General features: G+C 50.8%; 1 protein-coding gene across 12 annotated transcripts in view; it reads left to right on the top strand.

The window, feature by feature from the left end:
• The window catches only part of JADE2 (jade family PHD finger 2), a 60,071-nt gene that overhangs the window by 7,040 nt on the left and 31,064 nt on the right, over positions 1-21,967 (top strand). For all 12 annotated transcript variants that reach the window (XM_032250773.1, XM_032250578.1, XM_032250470.1 and 9 more), the window contains 3 exons: positions 5,114-5,171; positions 7,263-7,357; positions 21,660-21,817. In XM_032250773.1, coding sequence (XP_032106664.1) covers positions 5,114-5,171; positions 7,263-7,357; positions 21,660-21,817 — 311 coding nt within the window. The remainder of the gene's footprint in view (positions 1-5,113; positions 5,172-7,262; positions 7,358-21,659; positions 21,818-21,967) is intronic.

Here is a 21,967-nt window from a genome sequence, read left to right as displayed (position 1 = left end):
AAAGGAGCCCAGCATGGCTAGAAGGTGGTGAGGAAGGGGATAGTGGTCAATATGAACTTATCCAGGTGGCAAGGGCCAGATTCTGTAGGGTCTTGTGGTCAGGAGCTTAAGATTTGTCCTTTGATCTATGAAGCCTTTGAAGATTTTCAGTAGAGGCATGATGTGATCTGATTTATGCCCTTTAAAATTTTTATTTTGGGCTGGGCGCAGTGGCTCACGCCTGTAATCCTAGCACTTCGGGAGGCTGAAGTGGGTGGATCACCTGAGATCAGGAGTTCGAGGCTAGCCTGACCAACATAGTGAAACCTGTCTCTACTAAAAATACAAAAATTAGCAGGGTGTGATGGCAGGCGCCTGTAATCCCAGCTAATCAGGAGGCTGAGGCAGGAGAACCACTTGAACCTGGAAGCAGGAGGTTACAGTGAGCCGAGATTGCACCATTGCACTCCAGCCTGGGCAATAAGAGTGAGACTCCGTCTCAAAAAAAAAGAAATTTTGTTTTAATTTTTTTGTAGAGATGGGGTCTTACTGTGTTGCCCAGTCTGGCCTTGAACTCCTGGGCCCAAGTGATCCTCCTGCTTTCGCCTTCCAAGTAGCTGGGACTATAGGCGCACATCACCATGCCCAGCTTCTGATCTATAACTTTTTTTTCTTGGAGACAAGAGTCCCACTCTGTTGCTCAGGATCTCAGTTCACTGCAACCTGTGTCTCCTGGGTTCAAGCAATTCTCTTGCCTCAGCCTCCTGAGTAGCCGGGATTATAGGTGCCGGCCACTATGCCTGGCTAATTTTTGTATTTTTAGTAGAGATGGGGTTTCACCACATTGGCCAGGCTGGTCTCGAACTCCTGACCTCTCAAGTGATTGCCCACTTGGGTCTCCCAAAGTGCTGGGATTATAAGCATGAGCCACTGTACTGGCCCTTTTTGGTTTTTGTTTTTGTTTGGAGACAGGGTCTCACTCTGTCATCTGGGCTGGAGTGCAATAGCATAATCACAGCTCACTGCAACCTTAACCTCCTGGGCTCGCACTTCAGCCCCTTCAGTAGCTGGGACCACAGGCACACACCACCACTCCTGACTAACTTTTGTATTTTTTGTAGAGTCAGGGATTTGCCATGTTGCCCAGGTAATCTTGAACTTCTAGGCTCAAGTCATCTACCTGCTTTGGCCTCCCTAAGTGCTGGGATTACAGGCATGAGCCACCACGCCTGGACTGATTTATGCTTTTTAAACATCACCCTGGAAGTTGGATGGAGCCTGGACATGGGTGGAGTGATAGTGGAAGCTGGGAGATGAACAAGGGGTTCAGGCAAAAGATGAGATTGGCTTGGACCAGTGGTGACAATAGAAAGAAATTGGGTGTGTTCTGGAGGCGGAGCCTAGTGGACTTGTTGGGGCCAAGGATACACAGAGAGGCTTCTGCTTCATTGAGGCGAGTCCATGACACCCACACTTTGAAGGAGAGCTTCCTACCTGTGTCCCTATGCTGGGGGTTGCATGAGAGGTGCCAGTGGGCTGGTGCAAACGGCAGGGAAAGGAGACCCTTTCTTTCCTAGAGTCTCCTTTATAGGCAGGATTTCAGGAGCACTTTCTGTTCTCGAAAGCAAGTGCTTTGTGACACTGAAATCTTCCAGAGCAGACCTTGCTTTGGGGGAGATTGGGGAGCCCTGAGGAGAAGAAAAACCAGAGGCCAAGGTCACATCTAAGCACCTACACCCCCACGTGTGTTTGCAGTCCTGGATTTCAGCTTTGGGAAAGGAGTCCTTCCTGAGTCTGCAAGGAGGGTGATTCATGGGGCAAAAAGCTGACACAGTGTGGCCCCAGGCCTCATCAACCACCGTGATGGTGGGGGCTCGCTGGAGCAAGGAGGGCTTTGGAAGACGGTTTAAAGGAAAGAAGCTGCACTCACAAAACAGCGGCTTCCCTCTCAAGCCTAGTTACCTGCTCCCTTAGTAATAGCCTCCCATGGGACAGCCCCGACGCAGAACAATCCCCAGGCACTGTGGGTGTTTCGTGGAGGACAAGGTTGGGTGGGGAATGGACTCGGTGCGGGGTGTAGGTCTGCATGCTGACAGTCACCTGTTGGTCACTGGGCAGTCGAGAGTCCTTTCTAGGGCACCTTCCTTCCTGCCTCTTTTTTAGGAGCCCCTCCTCTGGGACTCTCCGACCTGGTCCAAGTCTGCCATGGTATTACTAACTGGCACCCATATGGACCTCTAGCCACCGTGCTGAGGGCTTTACACTGTTCTTATTTATTCTCACCAGCTGATTCTGGCCCACAGATGTGTTTAGTTTGGCCCTTTCAAAGTGTTGTAAAAATTCTGACTCAGTTGCCAACATTTTAAATTCAGGACATTTACGTAAAAAGCCAGCTCCACTTTATGTCCTCTGAGAGGTATGTCTTTCCCAAGGTCCCTGGTCTATGAGGAGAGGAGCTAAGATTTGAACCCATTACCCTTGAATCCACAGCTCCTGCTTTTAATGCTCTGGGAGATGCTGGCTCCAAAGTGCCGCCTTTGCAGGAAATGAAAAGAAATGGAATTCACATACAGGATTGCAAGAGAAAATGGGTGGGTGCACTTTTAACACCTCTCCCCCTACTCCACCCACCCATGTCAGGACAAAGCTGGGTTGCACTGGGCTGGGCTCAGCTGAGGAAGATGTAGGCTAGAATCAGGAGTCAAGGTTCTGTCAGTCAGCCTTTGTCACACTCTTTTTTTCTTTTCTTTGTGGATTTTTTTTTTTTTTTTTTGAGACAGAGTCTCGTTCTGTCTGTCAGGCTGGAGTGCAGTGTTTCGATCTCAGCTCACTGCAACCTCCGCCTCTTGAGTTCAAGCAATTCTCCTGCCTCAGCCTCCTGAGTAGCTGGAATTACAGGCATGCACCACCACACCTGGCTAATTTTTGTATTTTTAGTAGAGACGGGGTTTCACCGTGTTGACCAGGATGGTCTCGATCTCTTGACCTCATGATCCACCAGCCTCGGCCTCCCAAAGTGCTGGGATTACAGGCTTGAGCCACCGCGCCCAGCAGGGGCTTTCTTTTTTTTTTTTTAAGTTAGGGTCTCACTCTGTCTCCAGAGCTGGAGCGCAGTGACACAATCAGATCATGGCTCACTGCAGCCTTGACCTCCCTGACTCAAGCTATCCTTCCCTCTCAGTCTCCTTCATAGCTATGACCTCAGGCATGTGCCACCACAACTGGCTAATTTTTAAATTTTTTGTAGAGATGCATCCCACTGCATTGCCCAGGCTGGTCTTGATCACATGGGCTCCCAAAGCGCTGGGATTACAGGTGTGTCACACTCTTGACACACAGTCTCTGGAAGGCAGTGAGGGTGGCAGCCGTGGGAGGCTGGGCTGTTTGTACTCTGCTGCACAGAGGCAGAGAAGTCAGAAGGTCAAGAGCATGCTCTCCTGAATCAAATACAGTCACCAACATCTTGGACAAGTCACTTAACCTCTGAGCTTAAGATTCCTCTCTGAAAGAGAAGTAGCCATGATACATGCCGGTAACAAAGGGCTGTTCTAAGGACTCACTGAGATCTCTGTGGACCAGGGAACCCCCCTGCCACTCGCCATGAGTGCTTAGCAGTCTTAGCCATCCTTGTTCCTGCCTCTGTGCTCCTTGCACCACCAATGTCCCTCGGAACCTCAGCCTCTGGAGAGTACTTTACTGGCACCTTTGAAGCTGGGTGGCAAGCAGCATCAATGAGCCTTCCTGCCATGCTGATCTTGCTGCCGGTGGGTACTGGGGCAGAGAGAAGCTACTGGCTGAGATCAAGTCCAGGGCAGGAGGGCCATCCTGGTCAGCTTAGAGATCTGGTTGTTCACATCCACTTTAGAGAGCAGATGCTCCCTGGTCTCAAAGGACTGCAGTAATGTGGTGGCATCTCAAGGCTCAGCAGGAAATGGACTGGGCTGGGGGCAGCGGGAGTTAGTGCAGATGGGCTGGGCAGTGGGGCTTTCTCTCTACTGACACAGACTCCCTCCCTATCCTTTGCCGTGGGCAGTCAGTCGGGGAACATAGAGGAGGGGGCTCTGAACCCTGAGCCCCCGATGTGTTCCCACATTAGGACTCAGTCACAGGCAAGCTGTAAGACCCAGAACAGGTTAACCCAGCACCTGCTGTGCTCCCCTCCAAGGGGATGAGAGCAGGCTCTGCCACCCAGGACTCCTGAGGATTAGAGCAAACAGTGGTGGAAAAACACTTCCAGCAGTCAGGAGCTGATGGAGGGCACAAAGGCAGCTCAGCATGTGCCTGGGGATCAGACCTCATGGAATCAGTTCCATCTCCACCACTTACTAGCAGGACAAAGTGCTGGCCTCACCTGTAAATGGAGCTCACAGCTCACCTGGTTAGGAACAGGAGATGGTGTGGATAAAGGAAGCCTCTGAGCGAGCTCAGTATGAGGCCCCTGTGTGAGAGTTGTCCTTAATACTGTGACGTTAGATGTTACAGTTGAGGTGGAGTTTATTTTGTACTTTTATCTGGGAAGTTCGGTGGGGAGTAGGAGACAGGGTAGCCCAGCCCAGGACCAGTCACCCTGGGCCTGATGTGTTTTTGGGACCCAGCCTGGATTGTCGCCCACCTCTCCCCTGCTTCTGTTCACTGCTGACCACCACTCGCAGGACGGGGCCCTCAGTGTTGTCTGCTGGCTTGTCCACAACTTCCGACAGCATAGTCCTCCTGGAAGAATCAGTCTTGTTTCCTGTCCTCTACCCTCCTCAGAGGACACATGGCTCAGGAGCCTTTGCAGTGGTGGGCCTGAGTGTCCTTGAGTGGCAGCTGGGACTGGGCAGGTCGTGGTCACTATTCAGTTTGGGCTTGCTGATGCCCCCATGTCCTCTCCCTCTATGTCAGCTTTGGTCAGACCCCTGCTGAACCAAGGGTTTGGGGCTCAGGAGGTGGGAGACGCAGCCTTTAAGAATCCCAGGTCCTCTGGGTGGGTGGGAGAGGGTGGTGCTGGCAGAGAAGGCGGCTGGGGCAGGGTTTTATTCTGATCTTTCTGCAGTGGAGTAAGTGTGGGGAGGTAGGTTATGGGGTGACTTTCTGAGAGAGTGAGGATTCCCCAAGCCATCCGTGATTATAATGGGCTTGCCTTTTGTTGCAGATGGAAGAGAAGAGGCGAAAATACTCCATCAGCAGTGACAACTCTGACACCACTGACAGTAAGGCCTTTCAATTTGGGCTCCTACAGGGAAAGCATTTGAATAGTGATCAGGCCCACAGGCCCAGGTGGGAGGAGGCTGCTCTGTGGTCTTAATTTCACCAAGAGGCATGTTGATGAAAGCATAAATCAAGTCAGGTTTTTCCACTCCTGCCCCTCCACCTCTGAGAAAGTCCCTGAACCTCCCATGGCCTCCAGGGCCTTGTTTCCCCAGCTGTCCTCCCCCTTCCCCTCTAGGTCTCAGCTCCGTTTGTTTTGCTTGGGTTGGAACAGATCAACTCGCCTCTGGGCTTCTGCATATATTAAGTCAAGGCCCTTATAGAAAGTCCGTATACAATAGATACAAAACCAGTCACCTTTATCATAATTCCCGGATAAGTACCATTTCCTAACCAGTGGTAAGCTCCTTGCTAAGAGGTCTCCTCTTGCTTACTGCTATATCCCCAGGTATGGTCTGGCGTGTAGTAGGTGCTCAGTAAATGTTTGCTGAACAAATCAATGAAGATGCCCAACCTTTATAGAATCCTGTTAGTAGACTCCCAGAGATAGACTTGTGTATGGATTGGCATGTCAGTTGGATGTGGTGGTTGTAGCGAGGGGTGCATGGAGTGCATTACCGAGCACCCGAAGTTTAGGGAGCCTCCCCTGAAATTTGGAGAAGAGAAGGTAGGTTTATGCAAAGCAAGGGCTCTGGTACTAGGTCATAAGGCAGCTCTTCACAGGCCTGCCTGTGCCTGTTGGGGTAAGGAGTTCCATCTGCTGGGGGCAGGAGGGTTATGCTGCCAGGAAGATCTCACCTAGCAATGATTGCCTTGCTGGAGGCCCAGGCTAAGGAAGAGGCTGCCCTGCCAAGGAAGCCGGGCTTGGAGCTGTGCAACTCTAGACCTGTTTGTTCACACTTACGAGCAAGTGGAGGGAGATCGCCAAGGCCCGTCCTAGCTCCCACAGTTCCAGCCCCCCAAAAGCCTAAGGGTAGCTACACTAGGATGGCCACGCAGGTCTCAGCCCCGTCCCTTCCTCCAGGTCTCATTTATTGTCCTTTGGGCTCTGTTTGCCCGGTTTGGCTCTGGTATCCAACTTGGCCAGCCCTTCCACCCTTCAGCCGGAGATCACAGCATCTGGCCTTTTGTGGCTACAACGTGCTGCCTGTGGCCTGGCTTAGTAGAACCAAAAACCGCATCCTCCATTTCTAACTTTATTGCAGGCAGAGGAACCCTTTGAGAGGGCCAGATACCTGCAAGGCTCCCCAGCAGCCCCCTCTACTGCGTCCACCCATGGCTGCTATTCCGATTCAGGCAGAGCCTTAATGTCTCCCTGCATCTTGCTGCTCCTTTGATTCATAGGGGTGAAGACCACAGCCCTGTGATCCAGCAAGGGCCTTGGACCCTCATCATTATAGTTAATGTTTATTAAGGAATCACTGTGTGGCTGGGACTGTGCTAAGACTTTATAGGCATGATACCACTTATTCCTCACAACAACCCTTTGAAGACAGTTACTCTCTTGCCCACATTTTACAGAAGAAAAAACCAAGGCTCAGAGAGATTGAGTCATTTGCCTCAGGTGACAAGCTAGTAAGTGGCTGGGTAGGGGTTCAGGCTGGTGGCCTGGATCTGCTTCAGAGCATCTCTCTTCCCATTGCCCTGCTCTGCCTGTGAGTACCCACTGGCCATGATCGTGGAGTATTGGGACAGTACCTAAGCTGGGGCAGGGTAGAGAGTGGGCATGAAAGGCTTATTCCAGCTCTCCCTGAGCAGAGGCCCATAGAGGGCCAGGGACTTATCTGGGGTCACACATTAAACTGGTACTGAGCCCCAGTAATGGCCTTTGATTTCCCCAGCCCTCCTGGTTGATGAGTAGAGGAGCCTTCATGTCCCCATTCATCCGTGGGGAGACTGAGGCCCAGAACAGGGACAGTCTGCTGGGTGCTCACAGAGGTGTCTCCCTCCTGAACACTCTAGCCGGAGCTTTGCTTACAGGCTTCCTATTTTTGGGTATGAGTGGGTGGTGCTCCTGGCCCTCCAGGACCTCTAATGGACTGCTCGCTCGCTCTCTCTCTCTCTCTCTCTCTCTCTCTCTCTGTCCTCTGCAGGTCACGCGACATCTACATCTGCATCAAGATGCTCCAAACTGCCCAGCAGCACCAAGTCGGGCTGGCCCCGACAGAACGAAAAGAAGCCCTCGGAGGTGGGTAGTGATGAGCTTCCCAGAGATCCGTGGGGAGTGAGAGTGAGCCGCCCTGCAGAGATGGGGGCAGAGCATTCCTGGCAGAGGACGAGGGCAGTGCAGAGGGAGGCCAGTGCAGAGGGAGGCCAGCGTGGCCGAATGGAACGAATGCGGGTGGGGGCCAATTTCCTTCAGCCTTGCAGGTTGTTGTGAAGATGTTTCAATGATCTGAGCAAGAGGAGAAACCTTTCAGGGATCTCAAACGGGGTAATGACACAGCCTGATGTTTCAGTGAAAGGTCCCCCTGGCCACTGTGAGAGAAGGGACACCAGTTGTAGTCGTGCAGTCGTCCAGCCAGGAAACAGGTGGCTTCGAGCTGGGTGGTAGCAGTAGAGTGAGAAGTGGTAGGTTTGTGACACTTTGGAGGCTAAGCCAAGAGTGATAAGGATTTGCTGGTGCAGGGTAAGGGATGGGGCCTCAGAGCCATCAAATTCGTCATGGGTTCCTTGTGCCCATTTCACAGGCATCTGCATTTGAAGCCTTCCTTACTTTGACCTGGGGTGTTTCTTACGGCAGGTAGAGGTTTACGGCCTCTGGAACTGAGAAGACCACTGGGAGTGGGTAGACTCCTGGACACCGGGGCCATCCTTCCTGGGGTCCCTGAAAACTCCCACCCTAGGGCCCGATTACTTCTTCTTTTAGGTCTTCGGTGTTAATGCCACAAGGCATTCGTTGCACTGACCGCAGAAGAAGCCTTTGGCACAGATGGGGCTGCAGGAGCATGGAGAGATGGAGGGTCTTAATCCTGGCTCTTAAGTAGGACACTGTACTGCAGCCTATGGAGTAGCCAGGCACTGGGGCTGGTTGCTCCTTTTTAATCATTAAAACTAGCCCCGAATTTCTCAGTTCGGTTGTAGGTAAGGAAAGTGAGGATCCCAAGGTCATTTAGCCAAGACCTTAAATCCTTGGGGCTCACAGTGCCAAGGGCAGAAAGCCCCAGAGTTCCATGGCAGGGCCCTCGGCACAGGTAGGGGAGGGTGTCCTTGCTTCTCGCTGGCCCCCCTCCTTTGTGCTTCCTCACCTCAGGTGCAATCCTGGTTCCACTGTCTTTAGCCAGCCATTGGAGGGAGGCTTCCGCTGAGCCTTGCATCTGAAAAAGGACTCCCGCCTTGCCTCCTCCAGGAGCTGTCCTCCCCTAGGACTCTCCCATGGGGAGGTGGAGCAGGATCCTTTGAGACCTGGTGCCCCATCCCCCAAGGCTGAGGTCCTTCCTTGGCCCCATGGTGGGTAGTGTATAGACAGTGTTTTCTCTGGGAATGCTGTTAAGGGAGGGGAATGTGGTGCTGGGAGGGAGGGGGAGGTAGCGGTAGCAGTAGGGGTAGGACAGGTTTGAGGCTCTTATTGCTCTCCTAGGGTAGCCCTGCTTGTTAGGGGGATGGGATGTGCTTAAATGTAGCCAAGGAAGCAAAAGGCAGGTGGGGCTTTGGGGAGTCGCTGGCTGTTGGTTGTTTCGGATGTTCCCCCACCCTCTGTCTTTTTTTTTTTTTTTTTTCTTTTTTCTTTTGAGACAAGGTCTCCCTCTGCCACCTAGGCTGGAGTGCAGTGGTGCAGTCATGACTCTCTGCAGCCTCAAACTTTCAGGGTCAAGTGATCCTCCCATCTCAGCTTCCCAAGTAGCTAGAACTACAGATGCACACCACCATGCCTAGCTAATTTTTTCTTTTTGTCTTTTTTTTTTTTAACTCTTTACTAAAAACAAGGTCTCAAACTCCTGAGTTCAGGTGATCCTCCCACCTTGGCCTCCCAAAGTGTTAGGATTACAGGCACCAGCCACCACGCTCAGCCTCACCCCAATCTTGAGAACTACAGGGACCCCGCACTTGCTGTGGTTGAAGTAGTAAAGTAGTAGCTACTTTTATGTGCCTTCTTGGTTGTGGGAGGCAGGAATTGTCCTGCCCATTTCAGATATGAGGAGGAACCTGCCTTTCAGGGAATCCCACCTGTCTCCTGTTTACCGTCGCTGTTCAAGTGGGATGGGAAAGTTTTGGGGAGCTCCTAGGACTGACTTATCCCCTTGAGTCCAGGCAGAGCTTAAGCCAGTCTCCCACCCCTTCTCTGCTTCCTCCAATCTTTAGTGGGAGGAGGGGCCCCTCCAGGTGCAAGGCTGCCATCTGCACCCAGGATCAGGCTGCCTGGGAGGAAACAGGTGTCAGCAGAGGCTGAGAAGAAAGAGCAATTTGCATGGGGCAGAAAATTCCCCTGCCTCTTGGGTTTTCCAGCCTAGAGCCTTTGTACCTTTCCACACCTAAAAATAGTCAAACCCAAGGTACAAGTATCGATGCCCAACCCTGCTGGGGACTGGCTCCACATGACCTTGGGTCCAAGCCCAGGAGCCTCTGCAGGCTCTGAGGTCGGCCTGGGAGGCACTGCCCCACCTCAAGTCCTGGGCTCCAGGGGAGCCAGCGAAGTCCTCCCCGCCCAGAAGCCTTGAACTGTTGCCTGGCACAAGCTTTTCCCCCCACAGTAGGCTGGAGAGCAGCCTGAGAGGTTTTCCTGGTCCCCTAAGTGCGAAGGTTGAGCCATGGCTGGCATAAATTCCAAGTTGTCTTGGGGCAGAGAGGAAACCATCAATGAAACCTTCCAAATTATTTGGCTCATGAGAGGGTGGAGATGAAAGTGAGGATTTGGCGGCAGAGAATGTTTGCACTAAATCTCCTCACGGGCTGCTCTTTCTGTGAATGACTTCGGTGGGGACTTTATGGTCTGCTGAGCCTGGGCTTTGGATGCTGTGGTGAAAGGGGTTCTGGGAGCCTCATCTGCTCAGTCCCCTGGAGTATGAAGCCTGTGGGGTGGCTGTCAGGCTGTTCACGTGGTTTGCTTAGTGTGGCAGGAGTCTTCAGCAGGATCACTTACAGAGTGATGTGTGTGCTGTGGAAACCCCCTCCTTAGTGGCTGCAGAGCTGTGGAAGCCCGTGGTTCACTTGTCTCCTCATCTGTAAATGTGGACAGTGATGGCGTGAGGGGCTTGAGGACCGGGAGTGTTGAGCATAGCTCTGGCAGTGAGCACAGTGAATCCAACAGCTATGAAAGGGCTGGGGTTGGGTTTGGATGAGATAGGCAGGGATGCCCTGTGATCACCTCTCAGGGGCTGCCGTTTTCCAGTGCACCCGAAGGGCGCAAGTCAAGGGGCACTCTACACCAAGTGAGGTGCCTCGGGGCTGAAGAAAGGGCTTGACCAGGAGTCAGGACCCTGGACAGGGCTAAGGCCTGGAGGCCCAGCTTCCCATCTGGCCCTTGCCCAGTGGCTGGCCCCTCCCTCAGCCAGAGTGAAAGGGGAGTAAGTGTGGGCCTCTGAACTGGGAGCTGAAGGCCTGGGGCCCTGGAATTCCTGGGAGGCTGCAGTAGGATTTTTAGTGGAAGTGCACAAAGCCTGAAGTCTTCCCTGGGAGCTCCTTAAGGCAGTAGAAGGAAAAGGTGGAGCTGCCCCTGAGAATTCAGCCTGCTGCCTGTGGCAACGCCTGTCCTTTGGCTCTGAAGTCCTGAGCCTGGCCTAGGGAGCTGGTATTATTGTGTAAATTATTATTTACACAATAAGTTTCTGACTTTGCCTGGCTCACCAAATGGTGTAGCCATTGTTCGTGCTTAACCCTTTGTGGGACACATCTCTGAGAATTTGATGGAAGTCACAGAGCGGAGATTATTGTTTTAATACCACCTCACCCCAGGTATTCTGACTTACATGGTCTAGAGTAGCACCCTACATACCTGTACTTTTTACTTTTTTTTTTTTTTTTTTTGAAATGGAGTTTCACTCGGTTGCCCTGGCTGGAGTGCGATGGTGCAATCTTAGCTCACTGCAGCCTCCACCTCCTGGGTTAAAGAGGTCTCTTGCCTCAGCCTCCTGAGTAGCTGGGACTACAGGCGCTTGCCACCACGCCAGACTAACTTTTGTATTTTTAGTAGAGATGGGGTTTCGCCATGTTGGCCAGGCTGGTGTCATACTCCTGACCTCACACGATCCGCCTGCTTCGGGAAGTGCTGAGATTACAGGCATGAGTCACTGCACCTGGCCAGTACCTTTTTTTGAGACAGAGTCTCGCACTGTCACCCAGGCTGTAGTGCAGTGGCACAATCTTGGCTCACTGCAAACTTCACCTCCCAGGTTAAAGCGATTCTCCTGCTTCAGCCTCCTGAGTAGTTGGGATTACAGGTGCGCACCACCACGCCTGGCTAATTTTTGTATTTTTAGTGGAGACAGGGTTTCACCACGTTGGTCACTCTGGTCTTGAACTCCTTACCTTGTGATCCGCCTGCCTCAGCTTCCCAAAGTGCTGAGATTACAGGTGTGAGCCAGTGCGCTCCCCAGTACCTGTACTTTTTAACAAGACCTGTTGGGAGCCAGGGTTAAGAACAACTGCCATAGATGAGCCAAGATGGCACCACTGCACTCTAGCCTGGGCAACAGAGCGAGACTCCGTCTCAAAAAAACAAAAACACAACAGCCGCCAGAAAAGAATCAGGTGCCAGGTGCAGTGGCTCATGCCTATAATCCCAGCACTTTGGGAAGCTGAGGTGTGCAGATCATCCTAGGTCAGAAGTTCAAGACCAGCCTGGCCAACATGGTGAAACCCCGTCTCTACTAAAAAAGTACAAAAAATTATCTTGGTGTGGTGGTGCACACCTGTAATTCCAGCTACTCTGGAGGCTGAGGCAGGAGTATCACTTGAGCCTGGGAGGCAGAGGCTGCAGTGAGCCAAGATTGTGCCACTGCACTCCAGCCTGGGTGGCAAAGTAAGACTCACAAAAATAAAAAAGTAGAACAAACAAAAAGAACAACTGCCATAGACTTTTCCCTTCCCTTTGCCTAAGACAGGAGTTCCTAGCTTGGTTGTTCCCTGGAAGCTTGTTTGGGTATTTTTGAGGGGGTGGGGAGTGGAAGCTGTGGCTAGGTTGAAGGAGAGAGAGGGAGGCTCTCCAGCCTGGTTCAAAGAGCAAAGCAACGTCAGGGAGCGTGGGTGGGGACAGTCCACCACTCCATCTCCTTCCCACAGGAGCTGGGGGACTAACAAATTTCTTTCCAGCCCCGGACCTAATGGAGGTGTGAAGGACATTCTGAGAGAGACCTGGAGGCCAGCCCTATGTTTTGGGGGGCTACTGTTTGAGGTGGCTTCCCCCTCTGGCCTGGGCAGAGACATAGGCAGAAGGGCAGGCCAGGCAGTGGGGGTTTCCCCAGGCAGGCTGTCTTGAGGTAGAAACCTGCGTTTTCAGGAAGTCAGAGTCCCCAGAAGTCAGCCAGGGGTAGAGGCCTGGGTCTCTGGACTGGGAGCTGCTGATGCTGATCAAAATCAGCAAGTGCTCAAGAGTACCTAGTGGGCCTAGCTCAGTGCTGGGGACAGAAAGCACGGGCCCTGTCCCTGGGGAGCTTGTCCTCTGTCAGCAGGATGCAGGTGCTACACAGGAAGGTGTCTGTTATGGGAAGTGCAGCCTGGCTTTGTCAAAAACGCCCAGGCTTTGCCCGAGGACATCTGTGACCCCAGGCGAATGAGCCTCAGAGTTCTTAGTGTAGAGCTCTGCCCTGGGCCCTCCCAGGGAGTTGACCTGCAGATGTGACTCCTTCCCAAGACTCATGGAGCCCTGGGGAGTGAAGGAAGTCCCAGAGGTGAGTGGGGCAGGAGGTGGGAAGTGTCGGGTAAAGAAGGCCACGCTGAGCCGGAAGCCTGGATGGCGGGAGTGGGGATTCAGCTGTCAGCTCCTGTATAGGCTCTGGTGACAAATTAGTACATCTCTAGTTGCATGTACCAGTGAGGCCTTTCACCAATGCGTAGTCCCTAGTCCGTGGAGATGGGGCCTAGGAGAAGCCTCTGCTACCAGCAAGGGGGAATCCCCCAGACCCAGTGTCCTTGAAAGTTCCTCTATAAGGAGTGCCACCCCCCACTCCTCCAAGAAAACGCAACGAGTGGAGATGCAGCTTCTCAGCTTAACCCATGCTTTTAAAAATGGAATCCTCCTTCTACCCTGGGTGAAGGGTAAAGACGGGGGTGGCCAGATTGTGTTGGGGCTCCAAACCACAGGATAAATAAGATGCCTTCCTGAGAAGCAGAGGTGTTATCCAGATGTTTGAAATGCCATTTTATAGTAAAACAATGAAGGCGTATGGTACAGTAAAATGCAAAATGCCCATAATTTGAGAGATAAAACAGGAGTATCCAAAAAAGGTTTTATGCTTGCCCTTGTGGTTTTGAGCCAAGTTTCCAGCCCACCAGCAGTTCCTTTGCTACCCTGTGAGGCAGGCGGGTTGTGGGGAGTCCTTCCGCTGGGCTGAGCGCCTGCGTTCTGAGACTCACACTGCCTTCCTCTGGAGTGGGGGGTAGGATCTACTTATATAGTTGGAAACATTGCTACTCCCGCCAGCTGGAAGGGCCTCCTGGCCTCTGAGACTTGTCTTGCAAAAGAAATGTGTGTAATAAATTCTCTTTAAGAGCAGGAAGTGCTGTTATCCTCATGAAAATAAAAGAAAGAGATGTTGAGTGGGTTTTTTTTAAAGTGTCTTACGAACTTAGCCTAGTGGTAGCTTGAAACATGACTGGGCAGAGGGGAGCTGTTTTTATAGCCCTTCTCTCCTGATTTATACTGAATTTTAACTGCATAAGTTTGTTCTTGGCTGGGACACTCTTCATCAGGTTCCAGCCCTGGAAAGATTTTTTAAAAGAAGAGCTCTCTGTGTCTTGCAGGCAGCATTGCCGTGGTAAAAGGCCAGTGGAGACCTCACACAGGTGGTTTAACCTTTCTGAATCTCAGTCTCCACATCTGGAAAACGAGGGTAATGTGAATTAGGTGCCACAATGCATGTAAAACTTTAACATAATACCTGACATGCCTTAACAGGGCAATTACCACCTTTCACTATTAGCTGTTGTTTCTTTTTTGTGTGTGTGACGGAGTCTTTCCCTGTCACCTAGGCTAGAGTGCAGTGGCACGATCTCAGCTCATTGCAACTTCTGTCTCTGGATTCAAGTGATTCTTCTGCCTCAACATCCTGAGTAGCTGGAATTACAGGCCCACGCCACCATGTCCTGCTAATTTTTGTATTTTTAATAGAGATGGGGTTTCACCATGTTGGTCAGTCCAGTCTCGAACTCCTGACCTCGTGATCCGCCCACCTCGGCTTCCCAAAGTGCTGATATTACAGGTGTGAGCCACTGTGCCTGGCCTAGATGTTTGTAATGAAATAAGGTGCTCAGAAAACAATTATGATAAGGTTGGCTCTTTAAATACAGACCTTAAAATATTCCTTGAGAGGCAAGGAGGAAGGGACCACTTTTAGCTCCACATTGGGAGTTTTTCTGTGGACAGATATCCAGGAGCGATAGTCCTGGCCAAAGCCATTTTAATTGGTTTTGGGACAGTGACCAAGACCAGTTTCTGTTTCACCTGGGAGAATCCTTCGGGCTAGCCTCCTCTCTCCCTGCTAAGACAGGGCAGGAAGTTTTAGAGTTTAGTCATATATCAGACAAATCCTGGGATTCATTCATTCATTCATGGACTCTTTCCACAAGCTTATTTTTTTTTTTTTTTTTTTTTTTACTTTAGACAGGGTCTCACTCTGTCACCGAGGCTGGAGTGTAGTGGTGAGATCTCAGCTCACAGCAACCTCCACCTCCTGAGCTCAAGCAGTAGTCCTCCTGCTTGAGCCCCACCGCAAGTTGCTGGGACTACAGGCAAGCCAGCATACCTGGCTAATTTTTGTTCTACAAGCATTTCTTGAATACCTGCTGTGTGCCAAACACTGTGCCAAAAGCAGGCCCAGTGATAAACAGGACACATGCAGTCCCTGTCTTCTTGCAGGTTGACTGCTAGAAGAGATGAATATTAAAAGTATAGTTACACAAATAGGCCAGGCGTGGTGGCTCACACCTGTAATCCCAGCACTTTGGGAAGCCGAGGTGGGTGGATCACTTGAGGTCAGGAGTTTGGTAGCAGCCTGGCCAACATGGTGAAACCCCATCTCTACTAAAAATATAAAAATTAGCCAGGTGTGGTGGCAGGTGCCTGTAATCCTAGATAACTTGGGAGGCTGAGGCAAGGGAATCCCTTAACCTGGAAGGCAGAGGTCGCAGTGAACTGAGATCACACCACTGCACTCCAGCCTGAGTGACAGAGCAAGACTCCCTCTAAAAAAAGTACAATAGATAGACAGATGATAGATACATAGATAGATAGATAGATAGATAGATTGATTGATAGATACAATTACACAAGTAACTATATTTTGTAGTTGTGTGATAAATGCTGGAGCTTTTCTCTTAAGTAACTAAATTTCCTCTTGGTACCTCTTAGTTTGAAATACTCTGTAATACAGTAATTCAACCCTTGAGAAAAGGAAGCAGAGAACCAAGGTCCAGGATGAAGTGTTCAAGTCATAGCTACAAATCTTGAGATTGTTTATTAAACCTTGTTGCCGGGTGGTTAGTGCACAGTGAAATTTACCTTTTGTCATTATGTTTATTTGCTTTTGAAGGTCACTCACTCTCTGCTTTCTTGCAGAGTTATTCCTAGGGAAATAGGTGCAGAAAGCCAGCCTTTTGAATGGTTGTGATCTGCAGTCTCAGAAAAAGACGTGAGGGCAAGGCCATGTGATGTGTTTCTGGAGCAGCGTCCCTACATCTTTAGCTCCCTCCAGGGCCACATTGGCACCCCTAGCACTCAGATTGGTTATTCAATTAGAGTTTGAGGCCTTTAAACATTTCTTCATACTGTTTGAAGAAGCTGCAATTAACATCTCCCAAGCAGCTCAGCAGAACTTGGTTGCTAGGCAGCAGACCTTTAAAGACAATTTGTCAATTTCTGCCAAAAGAGAGAAAAATAGTAAACACTCACATTCTAAGAAAATTGCTTGTTTTCCAGCTTCCAACTTTCTTGCCACAGTAAGGCTTCTCGTTCATCAGTGTCCATTTTATCCTTTATTTAGTTTTCATAAATCATTCAAAGGAGTTTTAGGAGGATAATTAAACCTTTTCCAAGTCTACCTCCTGGAAATTCAACACAAAATGATGTTTAGGTTACAATTGGCTGCCATATTTGTGGGCAGTTTTTACATAAATGCACAGAGGCTCCTTTGGAAGGCACCGAGTACCCAGCTGTAGTCTTGGACAGCAACCAAAGAAGGAGGTGGCTGGCCCATGGAAGGATCTTGAGTCATTCAACATTTCTCAGCACCTAGCCTGTGCCAGGCCCTGTTTGCACTGCTGGGCTCCAGCCCTGCGGCTCAGCCAGACCTTGCTGAACTCTCCTTCTAGTGGGGAAGACATGGCAAAAAACCAGGAGAATCTAATCCAGGGGCTGTGGAGCTTCAGACAAAGCCCACAAACCAGCCTAGGATTGGAGAAGGCTTCCTAGAACAGATGTAAGCTGTACTGAGACCTTAAGGATGAAGCGTGCCAGCTCCACTCTGGCAAGGGAGCAGTGTCCCAGGCAGCATTCTCCCGTGTGCAGAGGGTTAAAAGTGCTTGGGAGACTGCAAGTGGATCTGTGCAGTCACAGGGTCTCTTTGGCTCTGCAGTTCAGTCTGGGCACAGTGGGAGGACAGTGGAGAGCCACTGGAGGCCTCGGAATTTGCAAAGACCACAGTTGGATTTGCATATTTCAACCCCAGGGGAAATAACCTGATTTGGCTTCAAGTTAACTTGGGGGCATTAGGCAGTGAGCACACAGCCAAAAGGGACAGGGAGGGCTGAATGGCTCGGGAGTTGTGTTGGCCTGGGTTCCTTTGCCACTTCCAGTGCATAGACCTTGGGTGAGTGATTTAACTAACCCGAGTCCCAGGATTCTCAACTGTAAAATAGGAATGATGGTAGTACTTACCTCACAGAGTGGGTGGAGGGGCTAATAATAGATTAGTTAAAGAACAGCCCTTTTTCTTTTTTTTTTTTTTTTTTTTTTTTTTTTTTTCTTTTTTTTTTTTTGAATAGAGACAGGGTTTCACCACGTTGGCTAGGCTGGTCTCAAACTCCTGACCTCAGGTGATCCGCCCGCCTCGGCCTCCCAAAGTTCTGGGATTACAGGCATGAGCCACCGCGCCTGGCCAGGAACAGCCCTTATACTGTCACTCTGCACACAGTCTCTCCTAGTGTGGGCTGACACCATTATGACAGTGCTGCCCTCTCTGTGTGTCCATGATTCCCACCTGCAAGGGCCCGTAGTGTCCAGTCTGCCACCTGCTCCCTGTGTGACCCAGGATGAAACATGCATCTCTCTTGGAACAAGATTCTGGTCTTCCCTGAATCCCCCTGACTGTAGTGGAAAGGGACTCTAAAGTTGGCCCGGGAGCCCTTCCTGCTCTGAGTTCTCAGTGCCAGGCCATGTCTCCCCAGCTGGTGCGATGAGACACTCTGGTCTCACCCACTCCAGCCTGGGCTGAATGCTGGTCCTTGAGCTTAAAGCCCAGAAGAATAAAGGCCACCTATTGCTCAGAGGCGCTTGTTCAGGTCCATGTGGTTGGGGATTTTGGCCACTGGGTGTATCCATGAGGTATCTCACCCTTTTCATGGGGGTTCAGAAAGCACTGCCAGGAGCTAGCTAGGGGCCTGAGACTCATCAGGTAATTCTCCAGGGAGGCCGTCGTATTCAGTGCCAGGCACTGAGAATATAGCCGACAGCAGGACAAGGCTTGGTAGGGGAGATGAGAAGAAATCAGCAGCATGAGCTGACCAGGTACTTTTCAGGAGTGTAAGGGCTGGAAAAAAAATGAGGCGGGGGTGGGGTGGAAAGCGGCTCCGTCAGGCAGTCCGGACTCCGGCAGTTGCTTATCAGGAAGAAGTCCCCGAGCAGGTGACAACAGTTAAGTTACAGCCCAGGGCCGGGCACGGTGGCTCACACCTGCAATCCCAGCACTTGAGAAGGCTGAGGCCGGCGGATCACTTGAGGTCAGGAGTTCGAGACCAGCCTGGCCAACATGGTGAAACCCCGTCTCTACTAAAAATACAAAAAATTAGCTGGGCATGGTGGCACGTGCCTGTAATCCCAGCTACTCAGGAGGCTGAGGCAGGAGAATTGCCTGAACCCAGGAGGCGGAGGTTGTGGTGAGCCGAGATCGCGCCATTGCACTCCAGCCTGGGTAACAAGAGCAAAACTCCATCTCAAAAAAAAATAAATAAATAAATAAATAAATTTAAAAAATAAAATAAAATAAAATACAAAAATTAGCCAGGCGAGATGGCAGGCGCCTGTAATCCCAGCTACTTGGGAGGCTGAGGCTGAAGAATCGTTTGAACACAGGAGGCCAAGGTTGCGGTGAACAGAGATCATGCCACTGTGTACTACAGCCTAGGGACAGAGCAAGACTGTCTCAACAAAACAAAACAAAACATTTACCCAGAATGAGAGAAGAGCAAAAGGTTTCTAACCCACCTATGACTCTTTGGAGGGCACATAGTGACACTGGGCTATTGTAGGGTTGATTTCTGGGGCAGAATGATGCACTGTCTCAAGTGTGTGGTTCTCCATGGCTTCAGAGCAACAGGGCTTGGGGTGATGCACCGTTGGCTTGCTTGGGTGGCGAGAACGGTGAGGCAGTTATGAATCACTGTGGGGTCAGTTCTTCCTTGCCAGGTCCTGTGCTGAGGCCCACAGGGAAATAACCCAGCCCCAGCCCTGCTGAGCTTGGCAGAGTCTCCAGAGGCCTTGGCTAGCACAGGCCTCTACTGAAGGGCCCCCTAAAAGCACCCAGTGTCTGAGTGTGCCCCCTTGCATGAGCTATCTTACTACTTGCTAATAAGATATGCAAATTATCAGGGCTGTGAAATCTTAGCCACATTCCATCTTCTGTTTAATTAGCATTTAATTGTAATCTGATTTTAATTTTTTTCACACTGGCACCCTAATTAAATGTTAGGGTGTTATTCCTAACAATTAAATTATATTGGCAAGTAGAGTCTTCAAGAAACTTGACCTTTTTCAAGCCAGGGCGGTCTCCAGCTAGATGCAGACGTTAATTAGATTCTGCAGGACGCTGTCTCCAGGCCCCTCAGTGCACCCACTTCAGTGTTTTCCTTGTAGTTATGGACCTAGATTCAAATGAGGCACACATAGCAGGCAGAGGTTCCGCTGAATCTGTCTGTCATGAGCCTTGGGAAGGGCAAGTGAGCTGACTTAGCCCCGGGAACAGCAGTGGATGTTGACTTTTCTGGGGAGGAGTGTGGGGTTGGAGTTTGGTCTGAGGCCTGGAGTACTCCTTGAAGTGGTTTCTCTTATCTCAGTGATGTGAGTTCATCTTTAACTTGTGATTCTCAAGTGACAATGATCACTGGGAAAGTTGGCAAGTCACATGGTGTCTAGAGGTGCCACCGCATTCCACAATAGCGCTTTGTTGGGGGGATCACAGCAGGATCAGGTGACTGGGGCAGGAGGCATTGCCAGTGCCAGCCGGAGCAGAGTTTAGAGCTTGTTCTGAGGTGGAAGTAGGGGTGGAGGTGAGAGCAACAGATGAAACTCTGGGAAGAGCTGTTTGCCCCAAGTGAGGAGGTGCTCGGAGTGTGATCACTCATTGCTTTGCCCTGAGGGATTTAGATGGGCTTGATTAAGAAGGAAGACAAGCCTGGCGTGGCTCACGCCTGTAATCCCAGCACTTTGGGAGGCCGAGGCGGGTGGAGCATGAGGTTAAGAGATCGAGAGCATCCTGGTCAACATGGTGAAACCCCGTCTCTACTACAAATACAAAAATTAGCTGGGCATGGTGGTGCACGCCTGTAGTCCCAGCTACTCGGGAGGCTGAGGCAGGAGAATTGCTTGAACCCAGGAGGCAGAGGTGGCGGTGAGCTGAGATCGTGCCATTGCACTCCAGCCTGGGTAACGAGGGCGAAACTCTGTCTCAAAAAAAAAAAAGAAAAAAAAAGAAGGAAGACAACCCTGTCCTTCCTGTCTCCCTACCCCCAACACACAAAGCCCCTGTCAAGTTAGGAGACAGTGTCCTTGTTCTTGAGGGATCTTGGAAGTCCCAGCTTATGTGAAGCCACTCTCTAGGCTGCCCCAGGCCCCGGCCATCCCCTGGCTGTTAGCATAAGGTCCTGGCCTTTCCTGGGGTTGGCGCCCTGTGCTATTTTATACCTCTGCTTGTGCCTGTGGGTGCAGACAGATTAACATCATTGTAAACCTTCAGTGGAAATGTCTTGAACAGTCACATAAGGGTGGTATTTTTCATTTTATTTTATTTATTTTGTGTTTATCTTTTGAGACAAGGACTCACTGTCACTCAGGCTGCAGTGCAGTGGTACAATCATGGCTCACTGCAGGCTTAATCTCCTGGGCTTAAGCAATCCTTCCACCTCAACCTCTGGAGTAGCTAGGGCCCCAGGCACGTGCCACCACACCCAGCTATTTTTTTATTTTTTGTAAAGATCAGGATTCACCATGTTGCCCCAGCTTGTCTCAAAATCCTGGGTTCTAACAGTCTTCCCTCCTCAGCCTCCCACAATGTGGGGATTGCAAGTGTGAACCACTTTACCTGGCTCCCCCACTTTTTTTTTTTTTTTTTAATTTTTTGTAGAGGCAAGATCTTGCTGTGTGGCCCAGGCTGCCTTGGACTCCTGGCCTCAGGCAGTCCTCCCACCTCAGCCTCCCAAAGTGTTGGGATTACAGGCATGAGCCACCACACCCAGCCATCAGTACTGCCTTCACATTAGCCTTTCCTTCCTCTGAGTTCTTCTTTTTATTTTGATTTTTGCCTTTCTCTGCCAGTCTTTCTCTTTCTCTCGTATGTTCACTCCTATCAAACTCTTCTTTTTTTATAGGTCAGAGCAATGTGAATTCAGTTCATCACTTTTTTTTTTTTGAGACAGAGTCTCGCTCTGTCACCCCGGCTGGAGTGCAGTGGTGAGATCTCAGCTCATCGCAACCTCCGCCTCCTGGGTTCAAGCGATTCTCCTGCCTCAGCCTCCGGAGTAGCTGGGATTACAGGCGCATGGCACCACGCCCAGCTAAGTTTTGTATTTTTAGTAGAGACAGCGTTTCACTATGTTGGCCAGGCTGGTCTCGATCTCTTGACCTCATTATCCACCCGCCTCAACCTCCCAAAGTGCTGGGATTACAGGCATGAGCCACCACACCTGGCCCAGTTCATCACTTTTATAGAACGTCCACCGTGTGCAGAGCATGTGCTGCGTTCAGAGCTGTGTTACTCATCGTGCTAATTGCTTTTATGTCGTCTTACTTATAAGTGCACAGGCAGAATGCCCACTTGAGTTGCATGTATCTGCCTCTTCCTCTGGCCTGTGGAGCAGACTTCCTTGAGGGAATCTGAAGTCAGTCTCTCCCCTCTTCCCCTTCACAGGTTTTCCGGACAGATTTGATCACAGCCATGAAGATCCCCGACTCATACCAGCTCAGCCCGGATGACTACTACATCCTGGCAGACCCATGGCGACAGGAATGGGAGAAAGGTGTGCAGGTGCCCGCCGGGGCAGAGGCCATCCCAGAGCCTGTGGTGAGGTGAGCCAGGCAGCCCAGGCTAGGGGACCACTGCGAAAAGGGAAGAAGGGGAGGCTGCCTTCCTGCCAGTCCTGGAATTCCTCTCTAGCCCATTTTTATTCTGTATTCCATTCCTTGTCCAACAAACCATTGAAGTGTTCCAGAAATACT

The sequence above is a fragment of the Sapajus apella genome, unplaced genomic scaffold (genome assembly GCF_009761245.1).
Source record: "Sapajus apella isolate SASKATOON/1434 unplaced genomic scaffold, GSC_monkey_1.0 scaffold1, whole genome shotgun sequence".
Taxonomy (NCBI): Eukaryota; Metazoa; Chordata; class Mammalia; order Primates; family Cebidae; genus Sapajus; species Sapajus apella.
The sequence above is the reverse complement of the archived record's forward strand: the minus strand, read 5'-3'. Positions and strand labels throughout refer to the sequence as shown.